This window comes from Dipodomys spectabilis, unplaced genomic scaffold (genome assembly GCF_019054845.1).
Source record: "Dipodomys spectabilis isolate Male_0828 unplaced genomic scaffold, ASM1905484v1 ptg000519l, whole genome shotgun sequence".
NCBI classification, from domain to species: Eukaryota; Metazoa; Chordata; class Mammalia; order Rodentia; family Heteromyidae; genus Dipodomys; species Dipodomys spectabilis.
Window position 1 is genome coordinate 537368 of NW_024871196.1, and position 17748 is coordinate 555115.

At 45.1% G+C, this 17748-nt stretch overlaps 1 protein-coding gene across 1 annotated transcript; it reads left to right on the forward strand.

Moving 5' to 3' along the window:
* The first annotated feature begins 3181 nt into the window (after positions 1-3181).
* Tmem140 (transmembrane protein 140) lies at positions 3182-17385 on the forward strand. Its single transcript, XM_042670093.1, has 2 exons — positions 3182-3409; positions 16362-17385. The coding sequence occupies exon 2, from the start codon at positions 16386-16388 to the stop codon at positions 16953-16955; it is 570 nt and encodes a 189-aa protein (XP_042526027.1). The 5' UTR covers positions 3182-3409; positions 16362-16385; the 3' UTR covers positions 16956-17385.
* The last annotated feature ends 363 nt before the right edge of the window (positions 17386-17748 follow it).

Genomic DNA, 17748 nt, shown 5'->3' on the forward strand with positions numbered 1-17748 from the left:
CGAGGAAGAGATCTTTATAAATATAGCCAACTGGATCAAAGACAACCAAAAATGGGTGTTGAATGCCTGTAATCCTAGCTACTCCGGCGGCTGAAAACGGAGGATAGTAGCTCAAAGCCAGGGTGGGAAAGTTCCCGAGACTCTTCAGTTAACTACAAAAAGCCAGAAGGGGAGCTGTGGCTCAAGTGGTAGAGCACAAGCTTTGAATACAAATGCTCATGGATAGCAGCCAGGCCCTAAATTCATGCTTCAGGAAGGGCACCAAAAACAAAAAACAAAAAAATCAAAGACAACACAATGGAGCAAAGACAGTCCTTTCAACAACTGGTGACGGAAAAACTGCACATCTGTATGCAAAAAAAAAAAAGGATCCGGACACAGACTTTACATATTTTCACAAACATGAACTCGAAGTGTATCATAGAGCTTAATGTGAAATGCAGCTGTAAAGATCCTAAACGATAAACAGGAGAAAACCTTGTGTTTTTCTATTGATCTAAAACTACTCTAAAAACAAAGTATTCTTAAAATATAAAAACATGAAAAATATCAAATTCTAGAATGGGAATTCTAGAGTTTCCTTTCCTATTTGAGAGTGAAATAACAAAACTGGTAAAAAGTATAATGGACAGAAAATTCTTTAAACTCTGAAGAAAGTGTCCTTATATGTAGCAAAGTCAAGTTCATTCAAGAATTTTTTTTTTCTGAATCCTGGGAAGAACAGAGAGGGCTGGGGCACTGTGCTGTGACTCACTCCCTTCCCTGAAGTTCAATGGGTGAGACTCAGCTCTGAGGGGTGTGGCCAAGAGTTGGGGGATGGTACTGCAACCAAAGGCTCAGCAACTCAGAATATTGGAGCGTGGGTCACCTTTGCCCCAGCTCTTTTATAGAATAAAGAAAAGTCTAGCTGAGAAGGCTATTGCTTCAGACTGGTCACTCTTAAAGAAGCAAGCACTAGCCTGGGGGGTTATGGGGGCAGTGGCTCACTCCTGTAATCCCAGATATTCAGAAGGCTGAGATAGGAAGGAAGGAAGGAAGGAAGGAAGGAAGGAAGGAAGGAAGGAAGGAAGGAAGGAAGGAAGGAAGGAAGGAAGGAAGGAAGGAAGGAAGGAAGGAAGGAAGAAGACAGCAGTAGAGTTGTGGTTCAAGTGGTAGGATGCTATCCTTTAGCACAAAAGCTCAAGGACAGTGCCCAGGCTCTAAGTTCAAGAGCCCTAGTACAGGGCCAAAAAAAAAAAAAAAAAAAAAAGGAAGGAAGGAAGCACTACGGTCAAGTTAGCTCCAGCGCAATGACTCAGAAAGCAGGTCCTGGGGAGAGGCCTACCACAAGAACAAAGAAAATAGCCTACTGAGGAACCCCTGCTGGGGAAGTCCAAGGCTACAGGTGCCGTCTAGACTTTGGGATGAAGCCATTAAGAGGAGCTGAATAAAAGCAGCCAGCAGTGAGCAAGAAAGTAAAGAATAGCTCTGGGGAGGCAGGGTGGGGTCGGGGGAGAACAAGAAAGAAGACAAGGAAATATTTTAGATTTCCAAGTGAAAATTGAATACACATTTTATTTTTTGCCTCCCCCAAACCTCACCCAAATGATTTCTTTTAAAGTTGTATAAGGCGAAAAGCTGGAAGGATGGCCATTAGAGAAGAGATAGCTTTGGAAGTGAAGAATGACTTTTAACTTCTCAACAATCACAAGGACCCTAAAAGAGAATGAAGCAAGATCCTCAGAATCATAAAGGAAAATTCTGTTGAACCAAATGGCTATATTCAGCCCCCAACAGCAAATTAGAGAGTTAGAATCAAGATACTTTCCATTTTGCTCATTACCTGACCTATATAACTGTAGCCCCTCTGTACATCACCTTAACAATAAAAAAAATTTAATAAAGGTATTTTCCATTTTGTAAGTTCTCAACAGCAACAACCAAAAACAACTTTAGTGCAACCATTTCTGAGAAAGTACCTGCAGATTTACTCTACCAACATCAACAATGATGAGAAAAATAAAGGAGATAGAGATCTAACAGCACAAAGGCAAAGAAGTTGGGGGGAGGGTCAGATTTCACTTGTTCTAGGGTGCCCAGGGTGGAAAGAAAGAAAAACAATGGAGAAGCATTATTAGGTTGCGATGTCTTGATTGAATCAAGCTTAACCCCTCCACCCCCCCACCCCACTTCCAGCCCCTAGGAAATTTCCACTGGTTAAGGCTAAGGGTGTAACTTGGTGGTCCAGTGAGTCCCTATTATCTCCAATACCTTGGGTTTAATTCCCAAAATTTAATGCAAATTAACAAAAATGAAGCCAACGCCTCTGGTGGCTCATGCCTGTAACCCAAGGAGGCTGAGATCTGTGGATTGCGGTTCAAAGCCAGCCCGGGGAAGGAAAGTCCCTTAGATGCTTATCGCCAATAAGCAATTTAAAAAACAAAACAAAACAGGCAGAAGTGGAGCTGTGGCTCAAGTGGTAGAGAGAAAGCTAGCCTTAAGTAAAAAATAAAGTAAAATAATAACTCTGAGACAGCACTCAAGGCCCTGAATTCTAGCCCCAGGACCAGCACAAAAAAAACCAAGTAAAAAGAGAAACAGGAAAAGTTAAGTTCCAGTGGTGATGTTCAGTAAAGAAAGTAATTTTTAACCTTTGGCCAAGAGATTCTACAATTTAAAAATGAAAACAAATCAATAAAAAATCTTCCTTTTGCTTTGCAATGAAATAGATGTTCCAGAAATTCTAATCTGGGTCTCATCACCCAGTGGGAAGGCTAATGTATTGGGACAGCATTTTGTTTCTCAAACTGATCCGTGAAAACAGAAAGCAGATGGCATTGCTCTCCCAGAAGAAGGGAGGTGACCTGGGTCGCATTTGTGGGGCAGGCAAGAATCCTGGGGGGAGGAGGGGGGCAAATGTCTAGTACGGTTTATCTATTATCATTATTATTCTTTCTAGGTTGTGTTGATTCTGCAGTTCAAATCACAGGGAGTTCTGAGACTCGGGCATCTACTTTCCGTCCTGCAGTCACTTTGGGAGGTAACTCTCCCTCTTACCTGGGGCTGGGCACAGCACCTCGTGCCAGCTCAGGTCGGGAGGGGGTGGGGGGTAGGCTCGTGTCTTCTGGGGAGTACCAAATTGTTTTCATTCCTCATTTCTGAAAAGTCACGGGCCACCAAGGGAGAGAAGAACCGAAAGTGAAATCAGCTGAGAAGTGACATCAGTCAGCAAAGTTCAGAGTTGTTTACTGTGAATGGAAGCAGAGCCCTCAGATCAGGGGCTCAGCCTCCGGCCACCCCTCCCTCCCCTGCCCCAACTGTGGGAGCCTACCCCTCAGAAAGCCAGCCAGAGGCAAGAATCCACCCAGCGAAGGTCACTTCTCCAACCACCTTTTCATGAGTGTGCCTGCGGGCTCTGCACCTTCGTATTGTAAGTACCACTCCCAAGTTCCCATGGCTGGTCCAGGTGTCTCCTGTGACCATGGGGTTTTCTTCCCACACAGCGCAGGGCCTGGGGGGGGGGGGGGGCTGAGAGCCTGTGACCTTCTTCTCCCTCCTGTGTGTGATCCACCCCACCTTGTCTTCTCTCTGCTCCCCTTCTCACCCCACCACCCAGCATCATCCTGTGTGGATTGTTAGCTGCAGAAACAGCTGAAGGTAAGGAAGGGGAAACTGACTTGAAATATGCAGGATGAACTCTGGACAGCTGGGTTTTGCACAATCTGTACAAATCAAATGTTTTGTAGCTTGGGAACACATTGTACATGAGAACCGGGCAGCCGCTGGAAAGCAGGTCACTGAAGTGCAGCTGTTAAACTGGAGTTTAACAACAGTGGAATTTCAATACACACTAAGATTGCTGGAAAGATCTGTGTTCTTGACTCAAAGATCTGAATAGAGTTAGGAGATTGTTAGAAGCTTGGTTATTAGACTGAGATTAGTTCTCATAGCCTGAGGGGAAATCAAGGTGAGATTTCAATTCTCTGAGTGCTGATCTTAAGCTTTTTCTTCCTCCTCCTCCTCTTCCACTACTACTTCTTCTTCTGTTCTGCTTCTCCACTCTTTTTTATTGCTATTATAAAGGTGATGTACAGAAGAGGTGTTACAATTATATAAATCTAGTAATGAGTACATTTCTCTTTGGACACTGTTACCCCTTCCCTCACTCTCTCCCAGCCTTCTTTTTAAAATGTGAGCTGTCTCACTAATACATTCTATTCTACTCTTTTACTTGCATTCAATCACTGAATAAAGAAAAAATGCTTATTTCCTTTTTTCTAGTATCATCTTCCCACAGCCCATCCCTCCCCAAAATTGGAGGTTTGGTTCACATGACATTCCTTCCACTTGAAGCATATTCCCTTTTCTCAACTTTTACTCCATCTTGGACCCTGCTTTTTCTAAGAACTAAGATTATAGTTGTTGTTATTTTTTTCATAAAAATAGCACAGGATGCTGGGACTCTTTCTGATTAAAAAAAGAAAAGAACAATTGCTTTTAATGCTACACCCCAGAAATAACACAGATAGCAAGCTAACATCAACATTTGAAAAATAACTCCTTCTACCTGCCATCGGTTATAATTTACTTCTAGAAATACTGACAATCCAAGTTGCCTCCCACTTGCTAAATGAAATAATATTATGTGAACAATCTTTATAGAAATCTTTGAAGCATTTAATCCTAAGGAAACTGCATCCTTACAATAAAAAAAAGTGGAATTACAAGACTAAGATAATATGGTTATAAAGGATTGGGAGGTTAATGCATATTGCAAATCACTTCTCTGCAAATTTGTATCACTTTTTGTCTCTACCATATCAAGGGATTTGTTGTTGTTAATATACAGTTTTGCTAAGCATACATGCTATATTACTTGATATATCTTTGATAACATTAGAAAAGATACCGATAGTCTTTCATGTTAGCTAACAACATTGTTTCTTTTCTTGTTGGGATCTATTTCTTCCTATGCCCTTGTCTGTTTTTAAGAAATTCAAAGCTCTTCGACACCACTTACAGGAATGTTTTCTACAGTAGCTAGATGGTCATCATTTCACTTCCATCATAGATATTTGCCATGATAACGGATTTTTTTATTGGGGGATGTGTTTTAGTGTCTGGAAATCTATAGTTTTAAATAGTTAAAGCTACGCAGATTTTCTGTGTAGCTTTGATTTGCTCTTCGGTGCAGTATGTTCTCTTTCCATAAATCAAATATTTATTTTTCTAGAGTTTTCTTATCTGTTTGTTTTTGAATCTGTGTGGAATTTATTTTGGTATGCAGAGTGAGATGAAAACTTAAAATAGTTTCTGGAGCCAGGCACTAGTGGCTCATATTTATAATGCTAGCTATTCAGGAGACTGGGAATCTGAGGATCATAGTTCAAAACCAGCCTGTGCAAGGAAAGTCCATGAGACGATTATTTCCAGTTATCCACCAAAGAAGCTGAAGTGCACCTATGATTCAGAAGTGGTAAAGCACTACTGTCCTAGAACAAAGAAAGTTAAGAGACAGTACCCAGGCCCTGAGTTCAAGCTCTAGGACCAGCACAAATCAAAACAAAACAAAAAAAAACCTCTATTTGGTGTGTCTGTCTTCCAAAGTGGATCACAAGCTCAACGATTTGCTCCATGCAGTCCCTCCAGACCCTAGAAATCTTGGCACTGACAGTGGCCAGGGATAGAGAATTTCCTGACAATTGCAGGAAATGTATCCATGTGGTCCTCATATTGCTTTGGGCCCTAGAAATCTCAGCTCCCCCTAAACTGAGAAGGCCTGCCTTGTGGGTGTGTCTGCTGATAGAAGGGCTTGAACTAAGGGCATGCGCACTGTCCTGGCCTTTTGTTCAAGGTTGGGATTCTACCACACTTGAGCTACAGTTCCATTTCTGGCATTTTTATCTATCTGTCTGCCCATCTATTTTTTTGGTGATTAAGTGGAGATAAGAGTCCTATGAACTTTCCTACATGGGCTGATTTTGAGCCACAATCATTCTATCTTGGTCTCCTTAGAAGCTGGGGTTGCGTGTGAGCCTCTAGCACCTAGCTCATTGCCTACTTTTTAAAGGATTCTTTTTTTCCCCCCCGCTGTAAATGTTTTGTAGCCTTTGATACTAGCTGGGTTATCTGCTAAAGAAAGCTCATAAATAGCAAAACACTCAAACAAATACAAGGTTCTATTAATGGAACCATTTAAGCAGCTATTCCAATGGCTCCACACACCTGTGAGCAACTAGACTTACATTTCTAACTTTATGTTACAATCTCATGGTGTACTCCAATTTCTGCTGGGAAAGCTGTTTTTATTTATAAATCCCAAACATGGCAGCTTCTCATAACAGCCTGGTGCTATGACGGCTACCCACACAGAACAAGAAATCCAAGCAAGGAAACAGGTCAAGCAGACCGAACAATAGCCTGACTCTAAACACCTAGAAGACTGAGGGGCATGGCTCAAGCAATCAAGCCTGACAAGCATGAAGATTTGAGTTCAAACCCTACTATTGCCAAAGACAAAAAAAAAAAAAAAAGAAGAAGAAAAAGAAAAAAATAGGCCCTGGCCTCATATTTCTGCTAAAGGAAATATGACACATTTCCCTTTCTTCTTCCCTTTTTATTGTTATGGCCGCCACACCTAAACCTTGAGCGCCACTAATCTTAAATGTGTTGGGCCAAAAACACCCAACAGACAAAAAACAAAAAACATTTGATCCAGTGCTGGGGGCCTTCTCTGACAGGTGAAGAGTCAGCCTTCCTGTGCACTCTGAAGTTCTTACTGGGCTGGTTTTGTTCTCCCCTGGTCTCCTTTCATTCGTGCTTGACATCAGTCCATCTTACATTAGTCTTGTCTTCGCTTTCCATTCTTAGCCACAGTCAACCCTGGCCAACCTATATGCAAAGTGACCACCACTGTTCCCACAAACACACATGATTAATCAGACCCATGACCCGGCACATGCGGGTGATGTAACTGTCCCAAGGCAGGTGACTAGTGAGGGGACAGAGAGATGTTGTACTCATGATGATTGCACGCAACATGCTGAAGTCACCGCCTGCAGCTGCACCAGAAGACAGCTTTTTGGAGTTCAGCTCAGCCACTGAGCTCTGTCTCATCTAACATCTATAAAAGAGACTCTACAGTTGTGCCCATTCTACAGATTAGGAAAGTCAATTTCAGTGAGGATGTGAAGTCTCCTAGTCTCCCCTGGAAGAGCCGTGTGTGTGTGTCAGTGTGTGTGTGTGTGTGTGTGTGTGTGTGTGTGTGTGTGTGTTCCAGTACTGGTGCTTGAACTTGAGGCCTAGAGCTTATGCTGAGGTTTTTCAGCTCAATGCTGGTACCTCACTGCATGAGCCACTGACTGTGTTCATTGGTCAACAAGCCACCTTGGGACACCACAGGTCTCCGCAGAGCCCTCAGCCCTGCTGGCTGACGGGACTTCTCAGAGCAGGTTTGCCCATCCACTGCCCGACGGTCTTCTTCCATTGCTCAGGAAAGGAAGGGCTGGAGGAGCTAAAAACCTAGCAACTTACCTGTACCTGTGGGGGTAGGGGGCCGATTTTGGTGGTACTGGGGTTTGAACTCAGACCTTCACACTTGCTAGGCGCCTTCCTTCTGCCACTTGACCATATCCCAGTGTCTTTTTATTTTTTTTTCATATTTTTATGCTTTTAGGCCAGAACAGCCTGGACCTTAATCCTCCTCCTACCTATACCGCCCTCATAAATGGGATTATCGATGTGCGCTGCAACACCTGGTCTGTTTTTTTCTCTTAAGTCACACAGATAGGACATGCAAGTTGTGCAGCAGGTTTCAGAGCTGTAGTCGCCAGTGTTGGGAGAGGGGCTGGGTGGGGCGGGACAAGGCGGTGCAGGCCTGCTGTGATCCCCTGTAGCCATTTTCTCAACTCCTGACACCGGAGGCTTGAGTGGGAGATCTGAAGAAAAAGGACAGTCTTGTAGGAAATTTGACTTTTAGAAACTCGGAAGAATACAAATAAAGCAAACAGGAGCTCAAGAGTTGTTTATAGTCAGGGTCTCTTAAGGGGTCCCAGCTGGTATTGGGTGTTAGAATGATAACCAATACATTTTAGACAGACAAAAAAATAGAAAAATGGATCCGACCGACAGACCTCCCAGGTCTGGGGAGTTGGGTGAGATGCTTTAGGAAGGGCAGGAGGACATGGACTGCAACTTTACAGTTAACCTGTGCCCTGTAAGTCACATGCCCACAGTGACCTGAAGAGGAGAGGGGAGACAGACAGGATCCTAAGAGAAAAGTGTCCAGACAGGGTGAATGGCAAGTACAAAGGTCCTGAGGCTTTTGGAGAAAATATAGAATCCACTGTGGCAGAAGCTAAGGTGGGGAGATTCCAAGTAAAGGTGGGAGCTCGAGGTGTAGCTTGCTGGTAGAGCATTTGCTTAGAGACCCTAGGCTGAATCTCCAACACCAGCAAAAACAAAACAATCCTAGAAGTCTGAGAGATAACGTGTTGTGAGAATATGGAGGTACCCTGTTCTTTCTTTCTTTTTTTTTCTTCGTTTTTTGTCAATCATGGGGCTTGAACTTTGGGCCTGGGCACTGTCCCTGAGCTCTTTTGCTTAAGGTTAGCACTCCACAGCTTTGAGCCACAGCTCCACTTCTGGTTTTCTCATGGTTAACTGGAGAAAAGAGTCTCACGGACTTTCCTGCCCAGGCTGGCTTTGAAACATGATCCTCAGATCTCAGCCTCCTGAGTAGCTAGGATGACAGGCGTGAGCACCTGGCCAAAGGGATCCTATTCTTTTCGAATTAGGAAGAGCTAAGGATTGTGAATGTGGCCCAAAACAAGAGTCCCTCCTTCCCCTCCCCACTCCAGCCAGCCTTCTTGGTAGTCTGCTGCAGAACACACAAATGCCTGCAGGAAATCATGATATTATTCACTAGTGCAAGAACTCGAATGTTCCAGACTCTGGTTCTCTTGCTGGAGAGGGGACTAAATGAAGAGGACATTCTCTACCAGCATTGGATTGATGAAAGACATAGTGAGTGGACTAGGATTCCGCTGGCGGTGGATGATCTGCTCGGGTATTGACATGGGGTGCTCGGGGAGGCCAGGCTGAGGGAAAAGATGAACTTTACAGGGAGAGGATCAGACAAAGGTGTGCAGGAGGAGCTCAGGAACACGGTGAGAGTCCAGTCTAGGTATATAAAGTGCAACTCGTAAATACCTCAGGTATTCAGGTAGGGATTGTGAATCAAAATGAACACACTGAGAAAGGGGTGGGTAGTTGTTTTTATATCAGATAGAGGAGAGGAGAGGAGGAAAGAGAGGGAGAAAGAGATGGAGAGGAGATGGAAAGGGAAAGAAAAGTTTTGTGGGGAATCTCAAATATTGGGATAAAAATGAGAAGCCAGCAGAGCCAGGTGGTAGTGGCTCATGCCTATTCAGGAGGCTGAGAGCTGAGGATCTCGGTTCAAAGCCAGCCTAGGCAGGAAAGTCTGTGAGACTCTTATCTCCAAATAACCAACATAAAGCCAGAAGTAGAGCTGTGGCTCAAGTGGTAGAGCGCCAGCCTTGAGCAAACAAGCTAAGGGACAGCAGCCAGACCCTAAGTTCAAGCCCCAGTACCAGCTCCTCTCCCCACTGTTACTGTTTTTTCCACCATCTCACCTGTTCCTTATTGCCAGCAAATGGCTCCAAGCAGAGCCTGGACCAGAACACAAATCTCTGCTCTGAAGGAATTTCCTGGCTCACCCCTTTCTCTGTTGGTGTCCAGGTGGTCAGGTCTGGAGATGTCCTGCTCCCCAGAGGGAGGAGGGGTGGATATTTTGGTTGTGGCTATTTTTGAGTCGCGTCACTGCAACTCAGCCTGACCTAGAACTTGTTATCCTCCTGTCTCAGCCTCTGGAGTGCAGCCAGAAGAATTTTTAATGCAGTCATGTGCCAGGGTTCTAACTGGCTGGACTCCCATGGTCTGCTCTTTTACTAAGACTAGAACAAGAACATGATCTACAATGAAAGGATGCGATGCTTGTGTCTCTTCAGCTATCACCCTATACTCCTTGATTAGAATAATAATTTTAGAGATGCTTGAATAAATAAGCAAGCAAAAACCTGCCTGGAGTCAATCTTTGGATAATATGTTCCTTCCATCTCCCTTACTGGGAGTTGTGCCTCACCGCCAGCACAATTACTTCTGTGCTAATGTCAGGCTCACGTGGTGGCTCTCGGTAACTAGAGTCAAATCCACAGTGTCGGGAGTCTACATGTGTGTCTTAGTTCTTATTGTTATTGTAGAGGTGATGCATAGGGGGATTACAGTTACATGAGTCACATAATGATTACAATTCTTTTTGAACTGTCTCCCCTTCCCTTGCTCTCTCCCAATTTTTTCCTCCTGTCCCCAGCCCACAGATGTACAGTTCATTTTCCACAGAGTGTCTAGTGAGTGAGTACTGCTGTTGTAATTGTTTACCCTTTGTTCTACCTTATTCTGTGCCTTCTCTTTACCATCCCAAATACAAACGAACACCACAAGAGGCTCAATAGCTAGGTGCATATGAGCATAGCAAATAATATTTTATTAAATGAACTCCAAGAAAGGAAACCAAAGATTTTTTTTTTAGTTGCTGTTTTTGTACTTCCTTATTAAAAACTGCAGTGGGAAGATGCTCAGCAGTAGAGTGCTTGCCTTACATGCATGAGGCCCTGGGTTCAATTCCTCAGCACCACATAAACAGAAAGGGCCGGAAGTGGCACTGTGGCTCAAGTGGTAGAGCTCTAGCCTTGAGCTGAAGAGCTGAGGGACAGTGCCCAGACCTAGAGTTCAAGCCCCACGACTGACAGAAAAAAAAAAAAAACAGTTTAAAACTGCAGTGGCAGAATTCAGACAGCCTTTGCCTACAAAGGCTCAAAGGGACAAGTAGAAACTAAAACTCAAAATGGTTTATGTGCGTGTTTCTATGTGTGTTCCTGTGTGTGTGTGTGTTTATGAATTACTGAGGATCAAACACAGGGTCTCACCCCTGCCCAAAAGTGATTTTTAAAGTGCTGATAAAACTTCACAAAGGAAGAAATCTAGATAGACATCAAACACTTGAAAATGTTAAAATTTACTAACTCTGAAAGAAAACAATTGTTCATCATGGGTCATTATCTAAATTAAAATGCTCAGGGCTATCTCAGCTTCTTGGAAGGGAGAGGAAGGAGGATCACTGTCTGAGGCCAGCCTTAGCAAAGTTAGCTCACACACACACACACACACACAAACAAGAGCAAAAAGATTGTGACTCAAATGGTAGAGTGCTTGTCTAGCAAATACAATGACCTAAATTCAATTCCCAGCACAGAGGAAAAAAAAAAACCATGACTCAAGAATACACAATAGTAAGAAAGAAGTGATAAGCTGTGGACATGAGCAAAGTAGCTCATGCCTACAGAACCGGCTGCCCAGGAGACTCAGATAAGAAGATCATAGTGAACCCTGGTCCAGTCTAGCCTGGACAACAAAGTCTGATCATATTGCTAAACAAAATGTGGGGAAGGAAGAGAAAGGAGACAGAGATAGTAAACATTCCCCTCAGCCCTCAAGGAATTCACAAACTGGCATAGTTTATAATATTATGAGCTACCTATTATGAAGCGTAACTTACAAAAACAACAATCCATGACACCACTACATGGAGTTTGTTAAGGCAGCATTTAAGGAACCCATTTCTGGATTGACTGGAAAGCACGTGGCGCGGCTATTCACAGATGGAATAATGCAAACGTGTGTTTGTGTGAACTTAACTCTATATCACTGGAGCTGGGCTGAGCGTGGTTTTCTGGGACCGGTAGTGATGGACGCTTTTTACTCTTCCTGTGCATTTTCATGTTTCTCCCCCTAGTTTTCTGAACGAAAACAGCATGTGTCACACTCACTTTATTGTGTAATAAAAATGGTCACCACAGTGACTCAGCCCTTTTGCCCTTGAAGGAAGTGGAAGATTATCGCTTCTAAAAGGTCACTGTAGAGAAAATATGAGGATCCACGGTGTTGAAAACAAACTCGGGCAAGCTTTTGGAGTATGGAGAAATCTCACAGGGTTTCCAATCAAATATCCAATCCTGGCATTGGGGCACCTTTAGGAAAAGAAATAAGATCTAGCCGCAAGCCTCTTCATGCTCTACTTCCTTAAATCTATCCAGATTTCCAACAACAGACAGCCATGTGGACCAATCCGATGCAGAGAATGTCTATGACCCAAACATCACCCTTCCCCTGTGTAGTGCAGCTGTCTTGTTAAGCTTGGACATAACACATGCATGTAAAATAACCACATGGCAGTGTGTGTGTGTGTGTGTGTGTGTGTGTGTGTTGGGACTAAGGCTTGAACTCAGGGCCTTAAACACTCAATTTGCTTTTTTGCTCAGGGCTTGAGCACTGTTCCTGAGCTTCTTTTGTTTAAGGCTAGCACTCTACCACTGGAGCCACAGCACCACTTCCAGCTTTTTCTGAGCAGTTTGCTGGAGATAAGAGTCTTATGGCTTTTCCTGGCTGGGCTGGCTTTGAATCACAATCCTCAGATCTCAGCCTCCTGAGTTGCTAGGATTACAGGCGTGAGCCACCTGCGCCAGCATTTGGCTCTGGTTTCATTTTGCCTTACTCCAAAAGTCCAGGCAAGGTGATGCACACCTCTAATTCCAGAACTCAGGCAGTGGAGACAGGAGAATCTCCAGTTTGAGGCCAGCCTGGACTACACAGTAACACCCGGTCTCCAACAACAACAACAAAACCAAACAATTTTTTTTTTAAAAGAAGAAAAAACACCCCAAACCTCCAAACTGTCACCTAAGAGAAAATGAGGAAGTCTAAAACAAAGCTGTAGGGAGGTGGTTGATGTAATCTCTTCCCAGAGAGATATGCCATCTTTTTTTATTTATTTTATTTATTTTTGGGGGGTGCTAGTACTGAGGCTTGTACTCAAGGGCCTGGACACTGGTCCTCTTTTCTTTCTTGCTCAGAGCTGACACTCAACCACTTGAGCCACAGCGCCACTTCTATCATTTTTCTAGTTAGCTGAAGAAGCTGAAGTCTCCAGAATTTTTCTGCCCAGAGTTGGCTTTGATCCTCAGCTATAGGCTCCTGGAGTAGCTAGCTAGCTAGCCATGGGCATGCAGCTAAACTTTTTAACTGAGTTCTGTCTTTAAGGGGAAAAATGGTTCATCTTACTATTTTCCTTAAACTCAAGGATTCAAAGAGGAGAAATGAGGGAACACTGAAAAGTGGGTGGTACACCCCTCCTCTCGCTCCACCCTGGGTCAGTTCATGGGCAATGCAGACATCCAGACTCACTTCCTCCAACACATCTGGGTGGACCAGGTCCCTGCACCAGAAATCCAGCCTACATCATAAAATATGGAAGCCCATTGAAAACACAGATGTCAGCCTTTACATAATTGTTAAATATGCAAAAGACATCTTCAAAAACTATTGGCAATCATTTTCACATCCTGGGCTACACTGGATATGGCTTTTCAGCCTGTCTGGCTGAGAATGTATGCATTGAAGCCATTGTTTGCAGTCCGTAGTAAGCATCATTGCGGAGATGGGGGTCTTTGGCCTCTCAGGCTACCCAGGGCTTGGGATCAATGCCACAGAAGGGCTGCAGATGCTTCCTTCCGTCCAGTGTCTCAGTTGAGCTTGGTGGGGGAGGGCAGGGCTTTGCTGCCAAGTGGCATGCAGAGGCAAATAGATTCAAGTGGCATTGTTCTAACAGGCACCTCTCCACCACCAAGTCTGACAAAGATCTCTCTTCTCATTTCTGGCACACATTTGGGCCTTTGAATAGAACTGTGCCCCTCCTAGGGGTGGGGGAAGGGACTTTCTGTTCTTATGGAAGGAATATGGCATATGAAATCAGAGCTTTCTCCTCTCTCCTTTTTTCCTTCATCTTCCTTTTTTCCTCCTCTTCCTCTTCCTCCTTTTTTTTTTTGGGGGGGGGGTGTCCGGTCGTGGGGCCTGAACTCTGGGCCTGGGCGCTGTCCCTCAGCTCTTCAGCTCAAGGCTAGTGCTCTACCACTGGAGCCACCTTCCCAGCCCCTCTCCTCCTCCTTTTGTTGTTGTTCTTCTCCTTCTCCTTTTCCTTCTCCTTCTTTTCTTCTTTCTGTCTGAATGTTTCTCTCTCTCTGTCTCCTCTCCCCCCACCCCAGATTTGAACTCAGGGTCTTGAACTTGCTTGTCTTACTTGCTGAGCTGGAGCTCTACCACTTGAACCATGCCTCCAATGCTGCTATATCCTGGATATTTTGGAACTAACTTTAAACTGTGATCCTCCAAGTCTCAGCCTCCTGAGTAGCTAGGATGATAGCCATGAGCCACTGGTTTGTTTTTTTTGTTGTTGTTGTTATTGTTGTGTTTTGTTTGTTAAAAGGAAAACCATTGCTTTGTTCTGCCATCTTAAGATGCAAGGGACAGGGTCATAAGGACAGAGGTGTCCCAAAGAGATCTAGAACCACTGAGATTCTTTCCCTCTTTCCTTCCCGACCTCCCTTCCTTCCTTCCTTTCTCTTCCCAACCTAACAACTTTGACTTGGATCTCCAATGCAATCAGCATTCTAGAAATGAACATGAGAGGAGTTCCTTCCACAAAGCCCGTCCCTCCTCCCCACTCTGAAAGAAGGCAACCATGACCTTGTGCAACAGAGGTGCACACATTCTGTGTTGATGATATGTATGTCTCCCTCATACTGGACGCCCTGCCTCTCACATTCCATATGCTATTTGGCTTCAAATAAGACTGGGCCACACTGATGTTTTATAGTCTGCTCCCATTTCATTGTTTAGCAAGGCTTCAATGGCACTTCCTTAGATGAGACCTTATTCCATAGCGGAAATACGAATGAACTTGCTCATCTCGGCTTAGGCTGTATTTGGATAATGGCAGCCAGCCTTCCTGTCTTGGTGCCTTCCTCAGCCAGAGAAGAGCACCAACTGGTTCGTGTGTGTGTGTGTGTGTGTGTGTGTGTGTGTGTGTGTGTGTGTGTGTGTGTGTGTGTGCGCTCGCACGCACGTGCCAGTCCTGGAACTTACATTCAGGGCCTGGGTGCTATTCCTGAGCTTTTTGCCCAAGGCTAGTGCTCTACCACTTGAGCCACAGCTCCACTTCCAGCTTCTTTGGTGGTTAATTGGAGATAAGTCTCAAGGCCCTTCTGCCTGGCTGGTTTTGAACCATGATCCTTAGATCTCAGCCTCCTGAGTAGCTAGGATTATAGGCATGAGCCATCAATGCCTGAGCTTCACAAACCACTTCTTGAGCAAACTATAATAACTTAAGAACATAAAATCTCTTTGTGCTATACAATTTTGCTGCAAATAACCTTCATTACAAATGAATTTGCTTAATTTTGGGATCATTACTTTTCCTAATCTAGCCTAGAAAAAATCCCTAGTTTTTGTTTGCCTTTTATGCATTCTACTTTTAAGAAAAGCTGTCTATAGCACAGCACCCCATAAGAGTCTATATCAAGGTACTTGAACTTAATAATTTCCCCTTAATGACCAGTGGTCTCATTTAACCAGTAGAAAAATGTTTTCAGAAACACACACAAAGGGGGACAATTCTCCAGTTCACCTAGAAACAAAAGTCCCTTTAGGCCAAGGATAATTTGCCCCCCCAAAAGTATGCATTTAAAAATTCTTTAGTATTATATATCAGGCCCAATTATTTTTCATATAAATTTTTTTCTTATAAGATTTCAACTGCACACAACGCTTTTTGGTATTCTCAGGGTCATCAGGTGTTCTATCCTTTGTCAGATTTCCCCTTCCAGATTTCCTTTCTCTGCTCTGGGTAGTGACTTCTAGAACTTTCCACCAGCTTCCTGTTTCAGACCAGCCTCTTCCCTCTCACAGTGATCCCCTCTGTCCCTTCCGTCAGGGTCTGCTCTGATCTGTGCCCTGGGGACAGGATGGACCCTATCAGTGGGCATGGCTCTCCTCCCTGACAAAGGTCCATCCACCCCTAGGTAGTTTCCCCAGCTCCCCCGTGGCGGCTGTGGTACAAGCCAGCACTCGGCCAACATCTGCTTCCACCTTTAGACCAGCACGCGCAGACCTCACTCAAACTCAAACTCAAACTCAGGAAGAATCTGAGACTCCTTCACAAATGCTCCTAATGGCTGCCGCAAAGCCTTTGACCCAGGGCATTTCAGGTAGAAAATCTCAGGCATTTATATCCTCCCAGAAGATTGTTTTTTTTTTCCTGGCAGGGGTAGGAAGGAATGAGTTTACTTCTAGATTTTGTGTGTGTGTGTGTGTGGAAATGTCAGGAAATGCAGGGAGCAGGCCATTCAAAAGAAAAAGGGGGCGCTCAAAAAAGAAGCCATGAACAACTCACTGATGTGACTTTCTCCCAGGTTTCTTTGCAAGGGGCAGGAGAGATGGCCATCCCCAGGCTATGGCGGGATGGCGATGGCCACGGGCCCTTCGTGGGCATCATGATCCTCACAGCTGTGGTCATCTCCCTCCTGTTCTATGCCCTCCTCTGGAAGGCCGGCAACCTCGTGGAGCTGCCCAACCTGACAATCGGCTTCTACAACTTCTGCCTCTGGAGTGAGGACACAGGCTCGCTGCAGTGCCACGTCTTTCCGGAGCTGGAGGCCCTGGGGGTGTCTCGGGTGGGCCTGGCACTGTCTAGGCTCGGCGTGTACGGGGCCTTTGTCCTCACCCTCTTTGTTCCTCTGCCTCTGCTCCTTGCCTGGTGCAACAGTACCGAGGGAGAGTGGCAGCTGGCGGTGGGCTTCCTGGCCATGTCCTCCCTGATGCTGGCCAGCGGCCTGGGTCTCTTCCTGTGCTATGTGTGGAAGTGGATTGCGCTCTCCCTCCTGGGGCCTGGCTTTCTAGCTGTGGGTCTGGCCCAGGTCTTACTCTTCCTCTTGTTTATGGCCACAGCTGTGTTCTCTCCAAAGGTCAGGACAAGATCAAGCTTAAGAACTGCTAGTTCTGTCTAAAGGCTCACATGATTGCAAGGATTCAGTTCCACCTCTGCACAGAGAAAATGCCAGGAGAAGATGCCAGGGCTGGCACATCTTCTGGGCCATCTTGTTTCATAAGTGATGCTGACCTCAAGCTCCAGCAGATAGAACCATCCACTGAGCAGGCGGGGCTGAGGCGGTGTGGGCAGCAGGGCGCCTGTGGCTTCTTAGCAGACTGTCTGTCCTTTGGGATTTCTAAGAACCCCACAAAACCACACCGTCCATCCCCCCATGAATTCCTGCTTGAATGAACTGACCTGGATGGCTGTTATTCTAGCCTCTGGAGGGCGAAGGAGGCATGTTTAATATCATGGGACTCCATTTCCAGGCTGATTTCGCCAAATTGCCAAACTGGAGCCCAGTGATGGTTTAGTTTATGACAATAAATGGGACCATTATGAGAGATCATGAGTGCACCTCAGTGTCCTACAAGGCCTGGCGAGCAGCCTTCCTCCATGGTGAGGAATCAATCGACGAGGCTACACTCCCAGTGGGCCTCCATTCCCAATAGGATACTACTCCCAAGGGCCCAGGAATGGCCTCCAGGGATTGAATGCAGAGAAGACACAGGGCACAAAGAGGTGTGCTGGCTTTGAAGGAGCTGGGGAAAAGGCCCTGCGCCCCGCAGACCAAGAGCGGGTGGTATGTTGTTTCTCTCGTGACCCAAGAGCAGCTCACACGAGTGTGTGGCCCCCACTCACAAATGCCGCATCCCTCAGGTCTCTACCCGCAGCTAGGAAGGATAGAAGCTGACAACCAATACATTGGA